The sequence below is a fragment of the Nomia melanderi genome, chromosome 2, assembly GCF_051020985.1.
Source record: "Nomia melanderi isolate GNS246 chromosome 2, iyNomMela1, whole genome shotgun sequence".
Classification (NCBI taxonomy): Eukaryota; Metazoa; Arthropoda; class Insecta; order Hymenoptera; family Halictidae; genus Nomia; species Nomia melanderi.
Window position 1 is genome coordinate 10087778 of NC_135000.1, and position 19933 is coordinate 10107710.

The 19933-nt window shown below is 43.2% G+C and overlaps 5 protein-coding genes across 13 annotated transcripts; 3 read left to right on the forward strand and 2 right to left on the reverse strand.

Moving 5' to 3' along the window:
* The first annotated feature begins 47 nt into the window (after positions 1-47).
* Keap1 (kelch like ECH associated protein 1) lies at positions 48-3155 on the forward strand. 3 transcript variants are annotated; one of them, XM_076374388.1, is made up of 7 exons: positions 48-198; positions 433-700; positions 785-949; positions 1064-1731; positions 1802-2050; positions 2166-2464; positions 2548-3155. In XM_076374388.1, exons 2-7 carry the CDS (start codon positions 488-490, stop codon positions 2796-2798), a joined length of 1845 nt encoding a protein of 614 aa, XP_076230503.1. In that variant the 5' UTR covers positions 48-198; positions 433-487; the 3' UTR covers positions 2799-3155. The 3 variants fall into 3 exon arrangements, with proteins under 3 accessions (XP_076230503.1, XP_076230501.1, XP_076230502.1); XM_076374386.1 differs by having other exon boundaries at positions 57-198; positions 392-700; XM_076374387.1 differs by lacking the exon at positions 48-198 and adding an exon at positions 213-297 and having other exon boundaries at positions 392-700.
* A 77-nt stretch (positions 3156-3232) lies between these two features.
* Positions 3233-5393, forward strand: shams (glucoside xylosyltransferase 1 shams). The gene is made up of 2 exons (XM_031990637.2): positions 3233-4048; positions 4131-5393. Exons 1-2 carry the CDS (start codon positions 3605-3607, stop codon positions 4782-4784), a joined length of 1098 nt encoding a protein of 365 aa, XP_031846497.1. The 5' UTR covers positions 3233-3604; the 3' UTR covers positions 4785-5393.
* Positions 5375-8454, reverse strand: LOC116432990 (uncharacterized). 2 transcript variants are annotated; one of them, XM_076374391.1, is made up of 7 exons: positions 7561-8454; positions 7367-7479; positions 7149-7277; positions 6891-7064; positions 6541-6794; positions 6033-6255; positions 5375-5956 (listed from the first exon to the last, which is right to left on the reverse strand). In XM_076374391.1, the coding sequence occupies exons 2-7, from the start codon at positions 7464-7466 to the stop codon at positions 5586-5588; spliced, it is 1251 nt and encodes a 416-aa protein (XP_076230506.1). In that variant the 5' UTR covers positions 7467-7479; positions 7561-8454; the 3' UTR covers positions 5375-5585. The 2 variants fall into 2 exon arrangements, with proteins under 2 accessions (XP_076230506.1, XP_076230505.1); XM_076374390.1 differs by having other exon boundaries at positions 7367-8454.
* A 158-nt stretch (positions 8455-8612) lies between these two features.
* On the reverse strand, positions 8613-13224 carry LOC116433003 (Poly(A) binding protein interacting protein 1). 5 transcript variants are annotated; one of them, XM_031990576.2, is made up of 9 exons: positions 13077-13224; positions 11181-11383; positions 10957-11096; positions 10617-10850; positions 10344-10538; positions 10159-10268; positions 9853-10081; positions 9455-9780; positions 8613-9334 (listed from the first exon to the last, which is right to left on the reverse strand). In XM_031990576.2, the coding sequence occupies exons 2-9, from the start codon at positions 11329-11331 to the stop codon at positions 9208-9210; spliced, it is 1512 nt and encodes a 503-aa protein (XP_031846436.1). In that variant the 5' UTR covers positions 11332-11383; positions 13077-13224; the 3' UTR covers positions 8613-9207. The 5 variants fall into 5 exon arrangements, with proteins under 5 accessions (XP_031846436.1, XP_031846441.1, XP_031846439.1 ...); XM_031990581.2 differs by having other exon boundaries at positions 11181-11405; positions 13077-13202; XM_031990579.2 differs by lacking the exon at positions 13077-13224 and adding an exon at positions 12926-13057.
* Positions 13225-13315: 91 nt separating this feature from the next.
* Positions 13316-19617, forward strand: mib2 (E3 ubiquitin-protein ligase mind bomb 2). 2 transcript variants are annotated; one of them, XM_031990574.2, is made up of 12 exons: positions 13316-13466; positions 13656-14116; positions 14188-14303; positions 14381-14623; positions 14702-14769; positions 14850-15231; positions 15306-15573; positions 15653-15979; positions 16058-16421; positions 16486-16697; positions 16772-17019; positions 17793-19617. In XM_031990574.2, exons 2-12 carry the CDS (start codon positions 13686-13688, stop codon positions 18110-18112), a joined length of 2979 nt encoding a protein of 992 aa, XP_031846434.1. In that variant the 5' UTR covers positions 13316-13466; positions 13656-13685; the 3' UTR covers positions 18113-19617. The 2 variants fall into 2 exon arrangements, with proteins under 2 accessions (XP_031846434.1, XP_031846433.1); XM_031990573.2 differs by having other exon boundaries at positions 14381-14769.
* The last annotated feature ends 316 nt before the right edge of the window (positions 19618-19933 follow it).

The following is a 19933-nucleotide window of genomic DNA, read 5'->3' on the forward strand; positions in this document are numbered from 1 at the left end:
CCATATCGTGCTCGGCCGAATCTCCCTGGTCACGGTGCAGCATTGATGAATTAATCATCGAATTATGACGGGCCAGCCACATCTGTTTCTCTACTCTTAATTTGGAGCGCGCCGAGGAAATTGGCACGAAGGACGAGTTCTTTTGGCAATTTTCGTTTGCGTCCACCGTCGGGGGAGTCTGGCTTCTTGGTCATTGAAGTGAGTGTGTTGGATTGTTTATACGTTGCAATGTATCTTTATCGTTGCATCTGCTGTGTATCGTCATTTGACAAATGACATTGACGTTTCTATGTAACTGTACGTGTAGAATTAAAGAGACCTGTTGCGTATGTCAGTGTGTAACTGTGTCATGCAAGGGAGGTTCCTTGTTATATTCTACGGTACTTTTCAGTTTACTTTAATGGATGAAGTTAAGAGAGCTTGTTATAATAGGAAGGAAGCTAGAAGTAACTTTCGATACCAAAATTCTGGATGCAATTTATCATTCATGGCATCGGATGAAAAAGATTTGGAAGGCATGGAGAATCATGAGGACCTCGGCGATATGACATTTAATATGTCCAATTACATCAAGGATGCTATGAAGATGATGTTCATTATGCGTAGCCATCATATGCTTACCGATGTGGTACTGGAAGTGGGTGCAGAATTATTTTACGCACATAAAGTTATTTTAGCTGCAGCAAGTCCATATTTCAAGGTATTTTATAGAAAAGTATAGCGGATCGCATATAGTAAGAAGTAAGAAACAAGAAAGACAATTAAATTATTGGTGATGTTATAGGCAATGTTTACAGGAGGCTTAAAAGAGTCTGAAATGAATAGGGTGAAGCTTCAAGGTGTCTGCCCAACTGCTATGGCACGTCTATTATATTTTATGTATACTGGTCAAATAAGGGTTACCGAAATTACAGTGTGTTCACTTTTGTCAGCAGCCACTATGTTCCAGGTATATTTCTCTTAGACTTATTTTACTGAAATATCATTATTCTATAAATATATATATACATATATATATATATATATATATATATATATATATGTATAATCGCTTTTGTTCCAGGTTAGTAATGTTATAGAGGCCTGTTGTGTTTTTCTGGAAAGACAGTTAGATCCCACAAATGCAATTGGAATTGCAAATTTTGCAGAACAGCATAGTTGTCAGAGTTTATATCAAAAAGCGAATCAATTTATTGTTCAACATTTTAGTCAAATATGTCAGGAAGAGGAGTTTCTGCAATTATCTGCAATACAGTTGGTTGCCCTGGTGAGAAAGGATGAGCTGAATGTACAAGAAGAGAGAGAAGTGTACAATGCTGTGTTGAAGTGGGTAAAGTATAACGAAGAAGCAAGAGGAGCTAAGATGGAACATATACTGCATGCAGTAAGGTGTCAGTACCTCACTCCAAACTTTCTGCGGGATCAAATGAAAAACTGTGATGTATTAAAAAAAGTACCTGCATGTCGGGAATACCTCGCACAAATATTTAAGGACTTGACCCTACACAAGAAACCAATAGTGAAAGAAAGAACTCCTAATACACGGAGAGTAATATATATCGCTGGCGGTTTCTTAAAGCATTCATTGGATGTTTTGGAAGGGTACAATGCAGATGACAAAACTTGGACCCAACATGCGAAGCTAGTTATTCCTAGATCTGGTTTAGGTGGAGCATTTTTGAAAGGCATGTTTTATGCTGTTGGTGGCAGGAACAACTCGCCAGAGAGTAGGTAAGCACATTGAAAGGAAGAGTAACAGAAGACTGAACTTAAAGTTAAAGATTTTTTATTCGATTCGCAGGTACGACAGTGATTGGGTGGACAGATACAATCCAGTTACAGATCAGTGGAGAGCTTGTAGCCCAATGTCTGTACCAAGAAACCGTGTAGGAGTAGCTGTGATGGATGGTTTGTTATATGCTGTAGGAGGTAGTGCAGGTGCAGAATATCACAGTAGTGTAGAGTGTTATGATCCAGACTTGGATACATGGAACAATGTAAAACCAATGCACATAAAAAGATTGGGAGTTGGAGTAGCAATGGTTAATAGGTAAAAATACCAAATGGACTGAAGATTTCGTGAATTTATAGCATAGACTAGGGTTCAGAAGGCAATGAAATAAACGATTTAATTGCATTACTTTCATAAACGTTAATACCAACAGATTACTCTATGCGATCGGTGGTTTTGATGGAACAAATCGACTTAACTCTGTGGAATGTTATCATCCTGAAAACGATGAATGGACGATGGTTTCACCGATGAAATGTAGCCGTTCAGGAGCTGGAGTAGCTAGTCTCGGTCAGTATATATACGTTGTAGGAGGATACGATGGAACTAGGCAATTAAATTCTGTTGAGAGATACGACACAGAGAAAGATGTATGGGAATTTGTTAGTAACGTTACTATCGCTCGTAGTGCGCTTAGCGTTACCGTACTAGATGGAAAATTATATGCAATGGGTAAGAAGCATTAAACCTGTCCAAACAATGTCAAGCTGCATTTAACTTTGTCCAAGTAGTTTATCCAGTAACACCTCTTTTAGGTGGATACGATGGAGAACTGTTTCTAAGTATTGTCGAAATATATGATCCTGCAAAAGATGTATGGGAGCAAGGAGAACCTATGACTTCAGGAAGATCAGGTCATGCTAGTGCAGTGTCTTATCACCAATGTCCTATACACTGTGATACATGTACTTTTTATATATCCAACGACACAAAAGAAATTGTTAGCCAAGAAGAAGACAAAGAAGACCCAAGTAAAAAGAATAAAAATATTAGATTAAAATTGTGAAGCAACAAAAGAATGAACTATTCCTTTGTTACCATAGACTGACTGTTTCCATTGAATCAAGTGAATCTAGTTCCTGAGGTCTGAAACACGATCTCACAGAATCTTTAAAGTCTAATTGTAAATTGTTACAACTATGATTTCATGCTTCAAAGGACCAATGATTAACTTCCATTGAAAAAATGAGATTTAGTACAATGTTTTCTCATGAAAATGCAAAGACCTAACGATGTAAATATATTTGTATAGCGTTGTTATTTTTGAGAAATTTTTATAGAATTTTCTTATTTCGATCATTGTATATTTGTAATATACCATTAAAATAATATTTGAAATATATGCATACTAAAACACTTTCAAAACATATGCAAGTTATTTCTACGTTATTTCCCCCAATAATTTCAAATAAATTACTATGCACAGTTATTGAATTAATTAAAATGTACGTGGGTGTCAAAAACAGGTTCTGTTGTCAAGATGGAACACATCAATCGATGTTTTCGAAAGTGGAAGAGTCCGGACGATTCTACGATCAAAATATTCTACTAAATTGTAATTACAAACGATTTGTTTACCTTCTAAACAAATAAAACGTTGTTGTTTATCATTCTCGAATGATATTTATACACACAACCCGGACGATATTATCCTCCACCTGTTATCAATATTTCCGTACCGTGGTTAGGTTATAATGTGAATTTGAAACGATCAGAGAAAACGTCAAAATGCGAAATTCTTTCACGGTTTTATCCACCGATTGTCTATCAACAAAAATTCGGTGGAGGATGTGAAATTTCAAGAGTACTACAATGAAATCCGTGTACAAATTGTTTTTCCTGTGCCTTATCTTCGTTGCCCTGATAATACTGCTCAATTTGACTAATTTTTCGAATAAAATCTACGATGGACAGACCAAAGAGGCTGCCGTTGTTTCAACCACTGCCAAAAAAGCAGCATCATCTCTTGCAACAGTGGAAGTGACAATATGTGTTGTAGTTTGTGGAGACAGATTGGATGAAGCGCTGACAATGCTAAAATCAGCTCTGGTTTTCACAAGCAGACATCTGCAGTTCATTGTTTTAGCTGAGAACAAACTAATCCCTGCATTCAATGAGAAACTAGCTGAATGGAAACAATTATTGAACAAAACTTTCAATTATACGGTGAAACCGATTACTTTTCCCAAAGGAAGCGATGCAGCTATGTGGAAGAAACTATTCAAACCTTGCGCAGCTCAAAGATTGTTTCTACCGGTAAGTATATTGAGAATTGTTTTAATTAGCTTTAATTGCAAGAATAAATCTTTTCACAGAACCAACATTTTTTATGTTACAGTTAGTTTTAAATGACACGGATGCTGTTCTCTATGTCGACACAGATACGTTATTTTTGGCTCCACCAGAAAAGATCTGGGACGAATTTAAAAAGATGAATTCGAGTCAGTTGGCAGCTTTGAGCCCGGAGCATGAAGATCCTAACACAGGATGGTACAACAGATTCGCGAAACATCCGTATTATGGAAAATTAGGTGTAAACTCGGGAGTGATGTTAATGAATTTGACAAGGATGCGAGAGTTTAGATGGATAGATTATGTAATACCTATCCATAAGGAATACAAACTGAAGATAACATGGGGAGATCAAGATATAATTAATATTATATTTCATTACCATCCAGAGAAACTTTACGTGTACTCTTGCAGATACAATTACAGGCCAGATCACTGCATGTACATGCCTGTTTGTACCAAGGCAGAAAAGGAAGGAGCTCTGGTATTACACGGATCTAGAGGAACATTTCATTCGCAAAAGCAACCACCGTTTAAAGCTATTTATAAAGCTATGCAAGAGTACCAACTGAACACAGACCCGTACGATTATTTATTGATGCCAATGCAAAACTACTTAGCTTTGGAACACAGGTCAAACTGTGGCAAAGTATGGAAAGTATTTATTATACAACCGGAACTACATTTAAGACAACAGTAATACTTAAATGTCTTCATCGATAAGAGCAATAATGCGTAGAACATAGCCATTCCGAATGAATATTTCTATCATTACCATCTAAGCATTTCTGAATTCCATGGCAATATTTAACATAGTAACGAGTAATATAAACGAAGACAATTTAGGATAAACAGTTCTACACATTAATGTAAATCCACTCAACAGACTGACCGTATTCAATAGTGCATTCTCATTTTATTTGTTAACAAGTGCGCTGTGATTGTTATTGTTTAACATATGTAATGCGTCCCATATGCCATTACACTTTTTATCTAAGATCTTCTGACAATACTCGTCCGATAGATTTAGAATATCGAATCTCGAAGTCTTCTTATACTTAGCAAGTATTATTCTATACAATTTAGATTACTTTTTGAACATATTTACCGTTGTTACGCGAAACACGATGTTCGGAATCTCAACAAAATTGTATATAAATTTTATTTGCACTTTGTACGCTAAACGTTTTATATGGGGTTGGGTATATAACTCATGGTACAACCAAAAAGAGGGTGATTCTTTTGGTAAAAGGAATAAAAAGAAAAAAAAACGGAAAAAAGGCAGTAAAATAAAATTTCTTCTCTCAATTTTATTTGCTTAGTTCTTTAGGCTAACCAGAAACGTAAGTAACTGTGTATAACCAACCGTAATGCTATCAGTGTTACACCGAAGTATTAAGATACGTGAATGTCGGTCACAAACTATTTTAAATACTCTCCAGACGGATCGCATAGTTTCAGAACTATACCGGGTCCTTCGTGATCGTGGTCGGTTCAACGACTAATAGTGGCGATATCTGAACTGTCGACCGTAGTTATAGAAAGATCTACTTTCAATAGGGTTGCAGGTGTACAACGCATCTCCTCGTGTACCGCTTGGACACGTACACACAGCTATGTGGCGTCTCGGCGTGCAAGACGCGGTTGGTCCGCACTCTTTACCGGTGCAAGGGTTTCGGCACGTGAAGTCAATGCACGCCTTGCTGTCGGGGCATTCGCTGTCCGTGAAGCATTCTCCCCTCTGACAACTAACCAACGCGTTACCGATGTAACCAGTAGGACACGTGCACACGGGCCTTTCTTTCCCTGTATTATCGTGTCCTGGCGTGCAAATCGCGTTCGCTCCGCAAGGATTTGGTTCGCACAAATCCCCTAATCGTATCAATAAATCTCTGATTAAACCCCGGAACATTCAGCGTCCCGTCTGCTACGTGACACATCCACTTACTCGCTTCGAACAGTCTGCAGCTAACGAAGGGGTTGCCGGTCATGTGTTTCGGGCAGCTACAGACCGGTGTGATATCCCTCAAATTGCAATCAGCGTTCACACCGCATACCCCGTCGCAAGGATTCATGCATTTCTGATAAAGACAGGCTGGTTTGTTACCTGGACACTCCGAGTGCGACGTGCATTCCGGCCGACAAGACAGCAGAGGGTTACCCAGCCAATTCTGTAACGGAACACACAGTCGGTTCTCAGGCTCTCCACGGGTTGCTTAGATTTTAACCTTTTGCACTCGGGAGATGACTCTCTCGGTCACCACCTGACTTGACGTGGTAAAACTATAAAATCTGATATTTAACTTTGTAATAAAATAGCTTTGTCCTCGATGTACTTGTGATTTCCCATTGCGTCAGCTTCAAAGAATATCGTCTTTGTCTTGTCAGAAAATGTGAAATATTTCTAACGAGAAACTTCCGAGTGCAAAGGGTTAAAGGTCTAGGCAGTAACTCACCTTCGGACAGCTGCACACAGCTTGATGATTGACCACCTTGCATTCGGCACTCGTGCCACATTTGCACGGGCTCTCACACCTGAAGGAAGACGAGCAGGCAAGGTGGCTCGGGCATTCGCTGTTGCTCTCGCACTCGTGACGGCAACCGGTCAACGGAGATCCTATGTACCCCGGCAAGCAGCTGCAGACCGTCACTTCGTTTATCACCTCGCACTTGGTGTTCAGTCCGCATGGATTCGGCTTGCACGCAGCCTCTGCAAGCGGTCGGTTATAGAAAAATTCTTTCTGACTATGTCATCATTCTAGCAGCAATTGGATCAAGTTTTCCAATGTGCGCACAGTACACGTACGGGGGTCAGCCACGCGGCAAGCCGTGAAGGGATCTCCAGTCATTCCAGGCGGACAGTAACACGTCGGCACATGGTCCCTCGTCTCGCAGACAGCGTCTACGCCGCAGAGGCTGTCGCAAGGGTTCACGCATCTGTTATTCGTGCAAACCTTGCTGCCGCTGCAATCCTCGTTGACTGGCGATTCCGTACATCATTTAATGAACAACGATCTTTCCAATATCAAGTAACGATCACAGAGCCTGTGACCGAGATACTCACTCTGGCATTCCACTCTTACGCAACGCGACAAGGGATCTCCCATGTGCAGGTTCATGCAGGAGCAAACTGGCCTGCCCTCGCTGAGAGTGCATCTCGCGTTCACTCCGCAGGTGTACGCCTCGCAAGTACCTTTTAAATTGACGCTCGATTAATACTACGTTGAACCACTGGTCGAGAGGAAGTCTTGGCTTTTAAGTCCAAGTTCTTTCATTGCTTACCAACGTCTCCAGATGTTAATATTCTTGACTGGTAATATCCACCATTGACTATCGTAACGAATAGGAGAACGAGTATTACGGTGGTCCGCGAAGAATCCATGGTTCTGGGTGATCTGCGGAGAAAGAGGATCACACGTAGACACGCGACAGCCGACTAGCAGACGCTGAAGAGTTTCACAGATCGATGTACGTACGTCGACTGAAGCCTGATCGTGCTCCGCGAGCAGACCAAGCGGATTAACGAGCCCTCCGCCGACGCGGAGATGATCACGGGTGGAATACAAGGTGGGCCCCACCTTTCTCAACCTTCGATCCCACCTCGAATTTTGCCTACGCGTGCCCCTGGCTGTCCTTTGACGGGCCTCGCCCACGTGCGCGGCAGGCATTATCCATTCAAATGTACCAGGAAGCAACGCGGCCGCGAAGAAGCAGAAAAAAACATTGTGCCGCGGGAATATACAATTTCAAGTTCGTCGAGCGTACTGAAAGAATAATTTATTCCTATTGGTGTCGAAAAATAAAAGCAACTTCATCGACGGCTGCTACCTGGCCGGGGTGGAAGCTTCCTGTGCTCCAATTTCCATTGTAGATTAGAGGAGTCTCTAAAAAAGAATGGTTAACACATTGCGTACCGGTAACGAGAAATCTCGTTTTTATATAAAGACACTTTAGCTATGCAACTTCGCTAATTACCGCAGTATTGGAAAAAATATAAAATTTAATTCGAATTGATCATCTATTTAAAATATATTACATAACAATATGATATCTGAGTTTTTCTATGTATAGTGATATAAGCTGACCTCAGTGAAAATTGCCATCCGCGCAATTCAATTTTCTGAACATTAGCCGGTACGCAATGTGTTCAGATACACGTTGATTTGGCATAAAGTTTCTGTGTTGAGATGAAGGTGTTTCTTCGTGGCTGTAGAATGCAGAACGAGCTCCGGAACTGTCCCACGGATGAAGTGTAGATAGCACGGTGAGTAATCGTGTTACAGCTCCACGTTCGTCGAGGCAGACGGTCGTTTCACATACCCTTTCGCGCCAAAAATGGATCTGTTCACAGACAACACGTTAGCGAGTGCATGGCGTGATCATCGACAGAACAGTCATCGCAGACGTAACCGCGTGAACAGGTATAAGTCGTGACATCTTCGAGGCGAATCGAGGCTTTTTGTCGTTTCAGCGCCTACAGAACTGCAATATGTAAATATTGTGATGTCAACGTGATAAACAAGACGTGTGCTTAATAACTGCCTACGATTTATTATAATAATTTAAATAACTTAATAGTTAGTTTCACGTTGTATAACAAACGAATTTGCTTACTTCACCATAGGGATAAATTCATGAGATATTGTTCATTTGTTTTTGTTTTTTTTTGTCCAGTTTTATAAAAGTATACTGTAAAAAAGGGTCGGTACATGATTTAAAAAAGAAGAGAAAAAAAAACAGAACGAGAGAATAAGTACAAGCATAAGGGAAAAGTTTCCAACTACACCAGTATGTGTTTTTTTTTGCTTTTTTTCTTTAACGATTCTCTAAGAGACGATAGCCCATATTCTTCTTGCTCCATATACACGGGTACAAGAGAATTTCTTCGCTAGACAGTTAATCACTCGTATAAATATATGTAGTCACGGAAAATTGTCTCATTGTCCGTTAAATTTGATTTTTTTTTTCGTTTTTTTTCTTTTGCTTCTTAGTTCGTGCATGTCATTGAAAATCGAAAATTGAAACTTCACGAGTGCTCATAGCTTCCAACTATGAGATTCCATGGATCTTGAGTATTAAATGCGATAGCAGTGATGATTATAAGAGGCCGTTGTTATCTCTAATTATTCCTTGTTTTGATTCTTGATTTTATTGGGAATATGCTTCAAGAATTCCTCGTACGCCGCGTCTATCTCGTCATCTTCCGCCGATGTCCATGTCACGTGGTCCTCGAAATCATCGTCTGATATTCTAAAAGAAAAGAAAATAAACGCTACCATCGCGTCCGACATTTTCATAATGATGATGATAATAATAACAACAACAACAACAACAACAACAACAACAATAATAATAATTGTAGGTACATACACATAATTCTCAAAATTTGTCGTGCAGTCGGCGACGTCCGCCAAAAATTTATTTTCTTCCGCGGTTAACACTTTACCGTCAGGACCATAAAACACGGGTTCATCGAGAACTTCATTCTGATCGGTGTTCTCCGTGGATTCCACCGAAGAATCCACAGTCGGAGTGTGTCCCCAATTACCATTTCTCAGTTGGTGAACACTGTGCACCATTCGTCCTATGTGCGTGTCAACCCTACCAGTTGTCACGAGCTCTGTCAGCGCACGCATCATGTTTTCCATCTCTTTCCGACTCCCTCCTTTGCCTTTTTCTAAAGTGTGTCCTGCCAACTGTACATTAAGATGTAAACTATCTCATAATTTATACCGTTACACGTCAATCACCGTAGAAACACTACACACTTTAAGGGCTTGGCAGATATTCTTCACAGAATTCGGCGCCGGCTTCTTTAAGATATTGATGATAAGCTGAATTAATAAATCTCCCAAACCAAAGGTAGTCGTGTGCTCCATTTGAATAACCAGTTCGGCTAGGAATAATATCAGTCCATGGCATTTCTTCTGTTCCTCCTCCGTGTGATCATCTTTCTCCTTCCAATTGGAAGTGTGATTCTCCATTTCGCTTTTACACCTGTTTACCGAGTTAAACGTTATACGAGAAACATTCGAGACGAAGACGGTCAATTTCATTCGTGTTCGGCAACTCACAAAGTATATAAAGTTTCTCTGAACAACTTCTGCTGGGTGGGCGATATTGCGGAGTCCAAAGACGCGCATAGTCGGGCACCACTGTACCGGAAGTTACCTTCGGTTATGGACTGAAAAATCCGTGGAACGTAAATTCGAAATGTCTTGCCTTAATCGGAGCGAAAGAACGAATGATGAATATTCACCTGCTGAATGATCACTTTTATAATTTCTTGAAGATCACAAGGGGTTTTTAAATAAAAACTAATGTCGTTTATGAGCGGCGGTACAATCGATGTGAATCGACCTGGATTTAATATTAAGGAGTGTATAACGCTCATCAGCTTTTCCTTCATGTTCACCAGTGCAAAGAAATGATTTTCTTGATCTGTGTGCAACATCTACAATCAGAAAGCAATCGATCTTATCCCCGCTTATCTTATCCTCGCTCCACTCTAAACATATTTTGATATATTCACCTCGTACATATGCATGTAACCCAAATCTTCATCAAACAATCTGGAATTCTGAATATTCGAGGGCTGCTTCGCTTGCTGTTGTTGCAAAAAGTTATCGCACTGCTGCACTTGATCTATCTGCTGGTAATGCTGAGAAGTATCGTAGTTGGACACAGGATTTTGTACTTGTTGCATCTGATATGCCTGAAGCGGTATTTCACGAGCTATTTGTATTCTGTCTTGAACCGAACGTTTCTGCAAGAATTTCACCGTTGACTGTTGTCACCGTACGATACAAACATGGAAATCTCTTTGTCCAAACAAACGCAAAGACATACCCGTGTTGCTATAGAATACTAACCAACGGTTGCTTCCTGGAATACGACTTTGGAAAGAACTCAGCCGCGTGCACGGACAGCGTTGAATTCTGTATAATATTATTAGTAAACTGATCGGGTTTATCCGACTTGCTTTGCTCTGTATCTTTAGTATCTGTGGAGGCTGCGATCAAACCATTGAATTATCAGTATCGAGAGGAACATTTCTAACCGACCATCGAGACTCGAAATATTTTATTATAGGAACCTGCGGTTTGTACTCCGGATATAGCATGGGGTCTCCGTAATACAGAAACCTCGTTCGAGGGGGAAGTCCACGGCCCGCGACCTCGACCGCGTCCTGCTCCCCGTCGCTCCGTATCTCCGTCGCTGTAACTGTCTGCTCCGAGAGGATCCATCCTCTCCGCGACAGAAATCTGTCTATCGACCCTAGGGCGACTGGAGGTTAGGCTGAAACGATACCGGTGCGAGACTGTCACCCGCGAGCAAATATATGGTACAAGTTCCGTAATTGTGCGTATATCACCGACATAAGTTGGACAATTCCGGCGACGAACCCGTTAGGTTCGTTAACCAGGATAAAATGCGTGTGCTGCTTTGTAAACAGAATATTAAAGGCGAATCTGCTCGCACCAGTTCACTGCTGGACCGACTGCGATCGATACTCAAACATGAGAAGTTGGTTGACAGTGGGGTTGGCCATTTTACCAGAACGACATTTATCGAAAATATCGTTTCGGGCAGCATCTTGCCTCGATCTTACGACATTATTGCGATTCTCGAAGTGCGAAACACCGGAATTCAAATATTTCAGCGAACGTGAATCAGAAACGGGGTCAATTTCGAAACACTGCAGCTAAATCGAACATTATTTCCTAACGTTAACGATTCCAGCAATTTGAAAATCATCTAAGACCGTATCGGGTTCTCGACGGATTTTCTATTCTATCGGATTTCTTCGATTCTTCGATTTTCACCTACTACTTAAATCGGTAACTTGAAATGCTCGATCACAGACTAGAAAATTGATTAATTATCAATTATCAACGAACGTTCATCCTTCTATTGTCTTACCGTGAATGCAAATTGCTCCGGGATAAATCGTTTACACCAGGCACATCCGAACTAAGTCTCCTTCTCCCATTCATCGCACTAATTACGAACTACGAAGCTGCCGAGGTGTTTCGTTTACTTATTAATCAAATTAAACGATCGAAGAAAAAGAAACATTACAATTTATAAATGTATATTTGCCATCGTTCGAACTGGAACGTTTCCCGTGGTACATGGAGGGGGCGGAACATGGCGTATGAAGGGCCTTACCCATAGATGTCCCTGGTTTAGACGATCGATGGATCATTTTCGTTAGAATGCAAATATATTAACGCAAATGTCGAATATCACGGTGTATATTTCGTATTGTCATGCAATCTTTGTACGTTGTCATGCGAAGGAACGAAAATAAAGTAACCTAACAACCACCTAACATGTACCAGACGACCCACGCACTACTGCGACTCTGGGAAACCGAGGAGAAAAGACTTTCCCCTTGAGAATCTCGGTTCTCTTACGAAAATCTTCGACTGAACGCAAACACGACTTTTTTGCTTTTGTTTTTGACAATATCGTTTCCCTCTCTGTCAACGAAGAACTAGAATCTTCTCTTTTTTCGAGGTTAATCGGCAAGTTTTCTAACGCGTGGTATCAGCGCGGCGACCGGAGTGTGGCTTTTCATGGGAAATTTCTCTGATCGAGAATTCTCATGCGTAGTTTCGTCCGAACAGGAGACAACCGAGTTGCTAGAAAATACGTGGTACCGCCGCAGATGCGAATATTCGATGCAAGAATCTACAACTTTCGTGAAAGGGCGAATAAGGATGACCCGTATGTCCGTTATTCCCGTGGAACGTGTCGCACTATGCTCTTGATACAGCGCGGACCAAGAGACGTTTAATTCGTCGGTAGACAGAGAAATAACAGAAAATATCGTACAGCCGAAACGAGGAGAACGTGAACGCAGAAATTGAATCGAAAGAAAAAGTGGTTCCCCTTTGTCGGGCTAGGCAGGGGCCGTGGACTTCCTCCTCGTAATACTCGTAGAACTCATGGTGAATAATTGATAGAGAACAGTGTTAGAATTTACCAAGAATGCGTTGTCTATGAGGAGGAACCGACGAAATAAATCTGTCGCGTTTCACTGGCAAATGGTACGAGCATTAAAACTTTCCTACCGAAAAGAAGATTCGCGAGTCTAGTTTCTATTAGCTCGGCCATCGCTCGAAAGAGGCGCCTTCGACGAACTCGTTACGAGGTTACGATCGTTGACACGGACACAGAATCCTGTCGGGATGAACCTCCGTGATCTTTAACCGACAATGTCGATTAATTACCAGGCATGCTCGCGAGTATTCTTATTCGTGTATATCCGAGCTGGCCTATTGACGATCTGAAAAGGCATTTCCCGAGCGACGTGAAAAATCGCACGAACGCATATGATTCATAAGAAATCCCGTGTCAAAGTCGACCGTATCAGGTACGTCATTTTCGGTTCTCGAAAACAATGTAGAAAGTGAAACGAAAACACTGGAATCCTTCACGTATCGGTGTGCACAGTGTTGTTTCACCGTCTGCCCGAACATTACCGGGTTATTCTACTGATTCGACCAATGATAGACGCTTTGCGTGTCGAGATAAACATCCTTACTTCCTTGAATTCTTGTAGGGTCACATACGGAATCAAGTGCACTCTGAGATGTTAGAAGTTGGTCTGAGGGTGGTCCGTGGACAGGATTGGGAGTGGGACGACCAAGATGGTGGAGAGGGCCATGCTGGAACCGTTGTGGAAATTGGCAAGCCTCCCTCCTTCGGGAATTCCGCTTCCAGTCCGAACCCCTCTGACAGAACGCCGGATAAAACGGTCATCGTGGAGTGGGACCACGGGTCTAGAAGTAACTACAGAATCGGGTATCAAGGAGCTTACGATCTGTTGGTATTCGACAATGCAGCCACCGGCGTTAAACACGCGCACATTATTTGTGATGGATGTAAAAAGCACGGGATAATCGGTATTAGATGGAAGTGCGCCCAATGCCCTGATTACGACTTGTGTACTCAGTGCTACATGGCCGATGTGCACGATCTAACTCATACTTTCCAAAGATTTCAAACGGCTAATTCCATGGGGTTGGTCTTCTAGATACTATTGTAACTGTTTAACAATAATGGATGTAATTGATTAATAATCGATTTCATAGGGTCCAATTAACTCAGAGAAAAGGTTGTACTAAAATACCTCTGAAGGGAATATTTATTGGGGCAAAAGTTGTCCGTGGTCCGGATTGGGAATGGGGAAACCAGGATGGAGGTCCAGGTACTGCAAGCTTTCTATGGCACTATGAAATAAAATAATCCAAGTTAATTTGTAACACTAATTCTGAAATATTCCAGGGAAAACTGGTAGAGTTATGGACATACGTGGTTGGGACAATGAAAGTAGCCGTTCCGTGGCAACCGTGACTTGGTCCAAGGGCAGCACAAATGTGTACAGACTCGGATACAAGGGTTGCGTAGATTTGTGCTACGTAGAGGAAGCTACGGCTGGCACATACTATAAAGAGCATCTTCCTCTCCTTGGTCAACCAGTGCCAACTGTGTCCGATAACGGAAGCGTCTCCACACCAGCCAAGAGTGGTATTCCTTGCACTGTGTCTAGTCCATGTCACTCAACATTTAATGTTGGAGATAAAATAAAAGTATTGGTTAGTGTAGAAATGTTAAAGGAAATGCAAGAAGGTCACGGCGGTTGGAACTCGCGTATGGCCGAATACATAGGCAAGGTATACAGCTTACAAACGATCGCGATCATTCGAAGCATCGATCTGTTCGATCGCCTAATTGCTACAATTGATCGACCCAGGTTGGCAGAGTTCACCGGATCACGGAGAAAGGGGATGTCCGTGTACAATTCGAGGGATGCAACAATAGATGGACCTTCCATCCAGGAACGCTCACAAAGGTCACGTGTAAGGACACATTTTCCCTGGGCGATATAGTTCGAGTGAAAACCGATTTGTCCGCCGTGAAACTGTACCAACGTGGTCACGGCGAATGGATAGACGTTATGAAAAACGCCCTAGGGAAAACGGGGAAAGTGATCAAGATCTATTCGGACGGAGATTTACGAGTAGCGTTAGACGGTCACACGTGGACGTTCAACCCGTTAAGCGTGACCCTCGTTCCTCCAGGAACCGAGACCGTTGCCATCCAGGACGAGGCGAACAGAAGCAGAGATTGGGCAGGTACGTTGAAACCGTTTCAATAGCTGTGAACGGTGTCGCTTTGCCATAGTTATCATCTTCCATAATCCCGTTAGGTGAAGACGTAGACACAGAGGTTGAGAAACTGTTAAGAGACGCCGCCAGAGGAGAAGCAGGCGTGTCCGCGGTTCAAGAATTCCTGAAGAAGTACCCCGGCAGAGTGGACGCCAGAGCCGGTGGTCCCGGCGGCGGGAAGAAGACGTGTCTACAAGTCGCGGCGCACCAGGGGCAACGGGATCTCTGTGTCCTCCTGCTGGACGCCGGGGCGTCCTTTCGAACGGTGGACGAAGACGGGGACACGTCTCTTCATTACGCCGCATTTGGGTTTGTCATAAACGCGAGAACTAGATTATCCCTGTCGATGGAACGGATGCAACAGAAACACTGTGTTTACCCTGCGCAGCAATCAACCAGAAATAATGGAGCTGCTTTTGTTGCGCGGCGCGCCGATTAACGCCGTGAACTTTGGCAAATGCAGCAGCCTGCATGTCGCCGTGAACAAGAAACACGCGCAGTGCGTGAAGGTTCTGTTGCGCCATAACTGCGACGTGAATTTACAAGACTCGTACGGGGACACGGCGCTGCACGACGCCATCGGCAAAGACGCCATAGGGAAAGACGCCTTGGACATCATCGACGCGCTCTGCTCCTGCGACAGGGTCGACTTCACGTTGGAGAACAAACGAGGCTTCAACGTGTTGCACCACGCCGCTCTCAAGGGCAACGCTCAGTACGTTACGCGCCATTGTTTCGCTGGAGTACAGAGTAGAGGAGATGTTTAATCATTCGAGTCCGCGTGTTTCCGTAGCGCGACCGAGAAACTGGTGGCGCGGGCGAGGCACCTGGTGGACGTGAAGAAAGAAGACGGCTTCGCGGCGCTGCACCTGGCGGCGTTGAACGGCCACAGAGGAGTCGCGGCTATACTTCTCTCTCAGAACGGTGGCCACGCGAAAGTCAATTTGCGCAACAACCGTCGACAGACACCGTTGCATCTGGCCACGTCGCAGGGTCACTGGGCTCTGGTGGAGTTGCTAGTGCTTTACAACGCCGACATCGCCAGCACGGATGCCAGCGGTGACACGGTGTTGCACATTGCTGTGATGAAGAGTGTGAATCAAACGAACGTTGTTCCTACGCCGGAGAACAGTCGGTGCTCGCCCCTGATTTACGCCGTGAGTTTCACCGTCGATTCTCCTTTGAACGTCGGTCGAGTTACGCTGGTCGTTTTCATTTCAGATATGGCAGAACCTGGCTAGACAGGGCACCAAAACGGAGCTGGCGTTAGCCTGCTTCTTGGTGAGCGTCGACAGAAGCGGCACTCTACTGGAGCACGCGAAGAACTCAAAGAACAAGACGCCCATGGACATTCTGAAAGAGGATCGTCAGCTCGCGCAGTACGCCGATCTGCTACGCTGTTATCAATACCAAAGTCACGGAACTCAATTAGAGTATGTAGAGTAGGATAACCGTTACAGAGACGACGATCGTCGAGGCGGATTCTAACGTGCTCTGTGCAACACAGGATAGAGAATGCCCCCGTCCCGCAGCCTTCCATGTACCAGGTCGATCCTGCGTCGCAAACGGAAATGATCCGTGGGCCCAGGAAGAGCGGTGTGCCCAGTTCCAACGACACCGTCGAGTGCCAGGGTTGTTTAGGCTTAGTAACGAACACGAGCAAGGAAGGGAGCAGGTTCAATCCCGGCAGCAGCGTCGGGGTTATCAACTGTGCTCACTGCGGTTTCGGGATAGCCAAGACACAGGCGATTTCAGGTAATACTCTGAGATGTCTCTTTAACACGTTCAGTGCGGCGCCGATTTTGCTATACTTTCCGCTCAGGCGGCAGCGCGTGAGCATTCGATGCCGAACGCTAAACTAGACCGCGCGAAACAGCGCAACAGACGATTCCTTTTTTCCACTGTTTCTTTTGACGTTGCACTCTGACAATGGTGCAGGCAATGCACATGTATACAATGTATAAACATAAGATAATGGGGTGGGGAATGCCAGAGAGACAAAAGTGCGAACACCAAGAAACGATCAGTCTGAAAAAGCCGCGGGAGTACGCTAAATTTTAATGTAAATTTTTTCATTGTCATTAATAATTTAACCCTTTAAAATGCTGGTCTCATGCACCGATGTCGACCAAGCGAGAAGTTCGCTGTCAGTCCCTAGAATCCACGCCGCCCAAACGAAAAGTCTACTGTCAGTCCCCAGGGACTGACGCCGCTTGAACGGAAAGTCCACTGTCAGTCCCTAGGGACTGACGTGGCACTCAACGTGTTAAAAAGACACCACTCTCGACAACAAGGAGAAACCGGCGGGAAAACGATTCCCCTCTAGCTTGAACATCGAGTTAAACTTACGCGAGAGTCCATTGGAATATCGGAACCGTTACCGATCACTTCTACGCTCCTTTGTCTTTCGAAGATCCGGCTGGCTCGATGTTCAAACTTGCCCGCTCGGAAAGACTAACGGTAGAAGCCACGTCAACCTGCCGCGGTCGAGTTTCAAATAATAATTGTACGTCGACGATCTCGCCTAGACATGGACGGCCAATCAACGGCTGGCGAGATCCCGTTGATGAAGTCCGAGGACAAGGTGAAGGACACCGCGCTGGAGAACAAGAAGAAAGAGGAGAACGAGGAGAAGGAGAGAGAGAAGGACAAAGATTTGGAACGTCTGCGTTACTTGGAAACCAGGGTAGCCGATTTGGAAGAGGCGAACATGTGCAGCATTTGCATGGAGCGTCGTCGCAACGTCGCCTTCCTCTGCGGCCACGGTGCCTGCGAGCACTGCGCGACCCCGTTAAAGACTTGCCACATGTGTCGCAAAGTGATCACGAAGAAAATCAATTTATACTAGACAATCGTCGGAGGGCAGCTTTCCTCGGAGGCGGAAGGTCCGTTAGAACTGTAAAAAGATTGGAAACACTTGGAAACTTCGACTGCCAAAATATACAGGTTTTCCTCGGTTTTTTCTCTCTTTTTTTTTGTTTTTGTTTCTTTCGTACGTCTAGCGTGAAACGTTTAAAGTCTTCTCCGATTGCACCAGGCGTTGTGCCATAAACGAACATGTCCGTTCACGCGAACACGGGACACCGAACTTTACTTTTAGGCGCTCCGGTTACCGATTCGATTCCCCGATCGCATATTTCACCGGATACACACGGTAACGCGTTTTTCCTTTCTTACGCAAGCGACGTCTCGCTTGTCGCAATCCCGTCCATTTTTTACCTTCGTTCGAGGACACGAAAGTATCCGATAAGAATCGATTTTTCGTACCTAGGCATTCAACGCGCAGCTTTATCGTGAAACATTACCATGGATCAGTGGTGTAAATAGTGGTAGTAATAGCAGAGCTCGCCGGTACCGTGAGACAACAGCTTTCTCGAGTACGCTCTCTCCCCGGCACGGTTCACGGGTCGAGTATCGGCGGTTCGAGTGAACACTAGCGAACCGCGAAGCTTTTTTACATATCGTATCATACCTTTTCACGATACATCATGTATATTGTTAACGATTGTAGAGTACGAGGGCGATTTCTATTGTTTTATATGTAATATCAATGTGACATTAGTGATAGTATAATAACGATGATGGATGATGGATGATAGATGATGATGATAGTAATAATAATGAACGATAAGAGGGCACGTTCGTCTTAAAGGATATCGAAGGATATCGTTTGTAGCCAAAAGTGAATAGATATAAAAAAAAAAGAAGAGAAGAGCGAAATCACAATTTATCGAGTAATTTATATAGTTTCTTTGTGATCGTGTAATGAGAATAAAGATGAAGGGTCGTAGGGTACCGCTTAAACGACACTCTTTCATTGTAAAAGCATGTGCCACGACGAAACGAATATAGTTCACCAGTACAAATTTCTAACGGACGAACAGTGTATTTGTTACGATCGATCACGGAGCGATCATCGAACTGGGCGCGCGTTACTATTTTCCATAAAAAGAAGAAAAAAAGAAACGAACAAGTAGTCGGAGCACGGAACGTAACAGGCGAACGCGAGAATGTATCCGAACACGTGTTACGATTTTCTTTCTTTTTGTTTTTCTCTTTTTTTTTCTCTCCCCTAAGTGAATTGCACAATTCTGCACGACTGTACCAACGATGATTTCCGTTGTACACTTTGGTCAGTCGAATCGCAACGTTTCACACTTTCAGGTGAACGTTCACGATTCGTTCTGGAAGAGACCAAACGATCGTTTCTTTTTGTAATATAAATGGTTGTATCGTCGCGTGTAACTATACGATTCGTTGTAACGCGTGGACGCGTAGAGATCGATTCAAGCTTGGAAGTTACGTTACTATAATTTACATATATATATATACACACACACACATATGTATATATATATATAATATAAATAATATAAATAAATGTGAAATACAGTAGCGAAACGCGTCCGAGCTCGAATCGGTTGCTACAAATCTCTCGCGCGTCACCCGAGACGTAAACTTAAATAAAACAATGTCGCAAACGAACAATTCAAACGTCGTAGACCTCCGACTATTTTCAATCGCCGATTCCCTCTAAACTGTACACACAAAAGAAAAAAGAAGAAGAAGAGAGAAACCCGAAACACACTGCAAGCATGTTCGTGCCACAATTGAGAAATATGATTTTCGTTTGTTCTCTTTTTATTTCGAATAATAAACCTACCTCTTC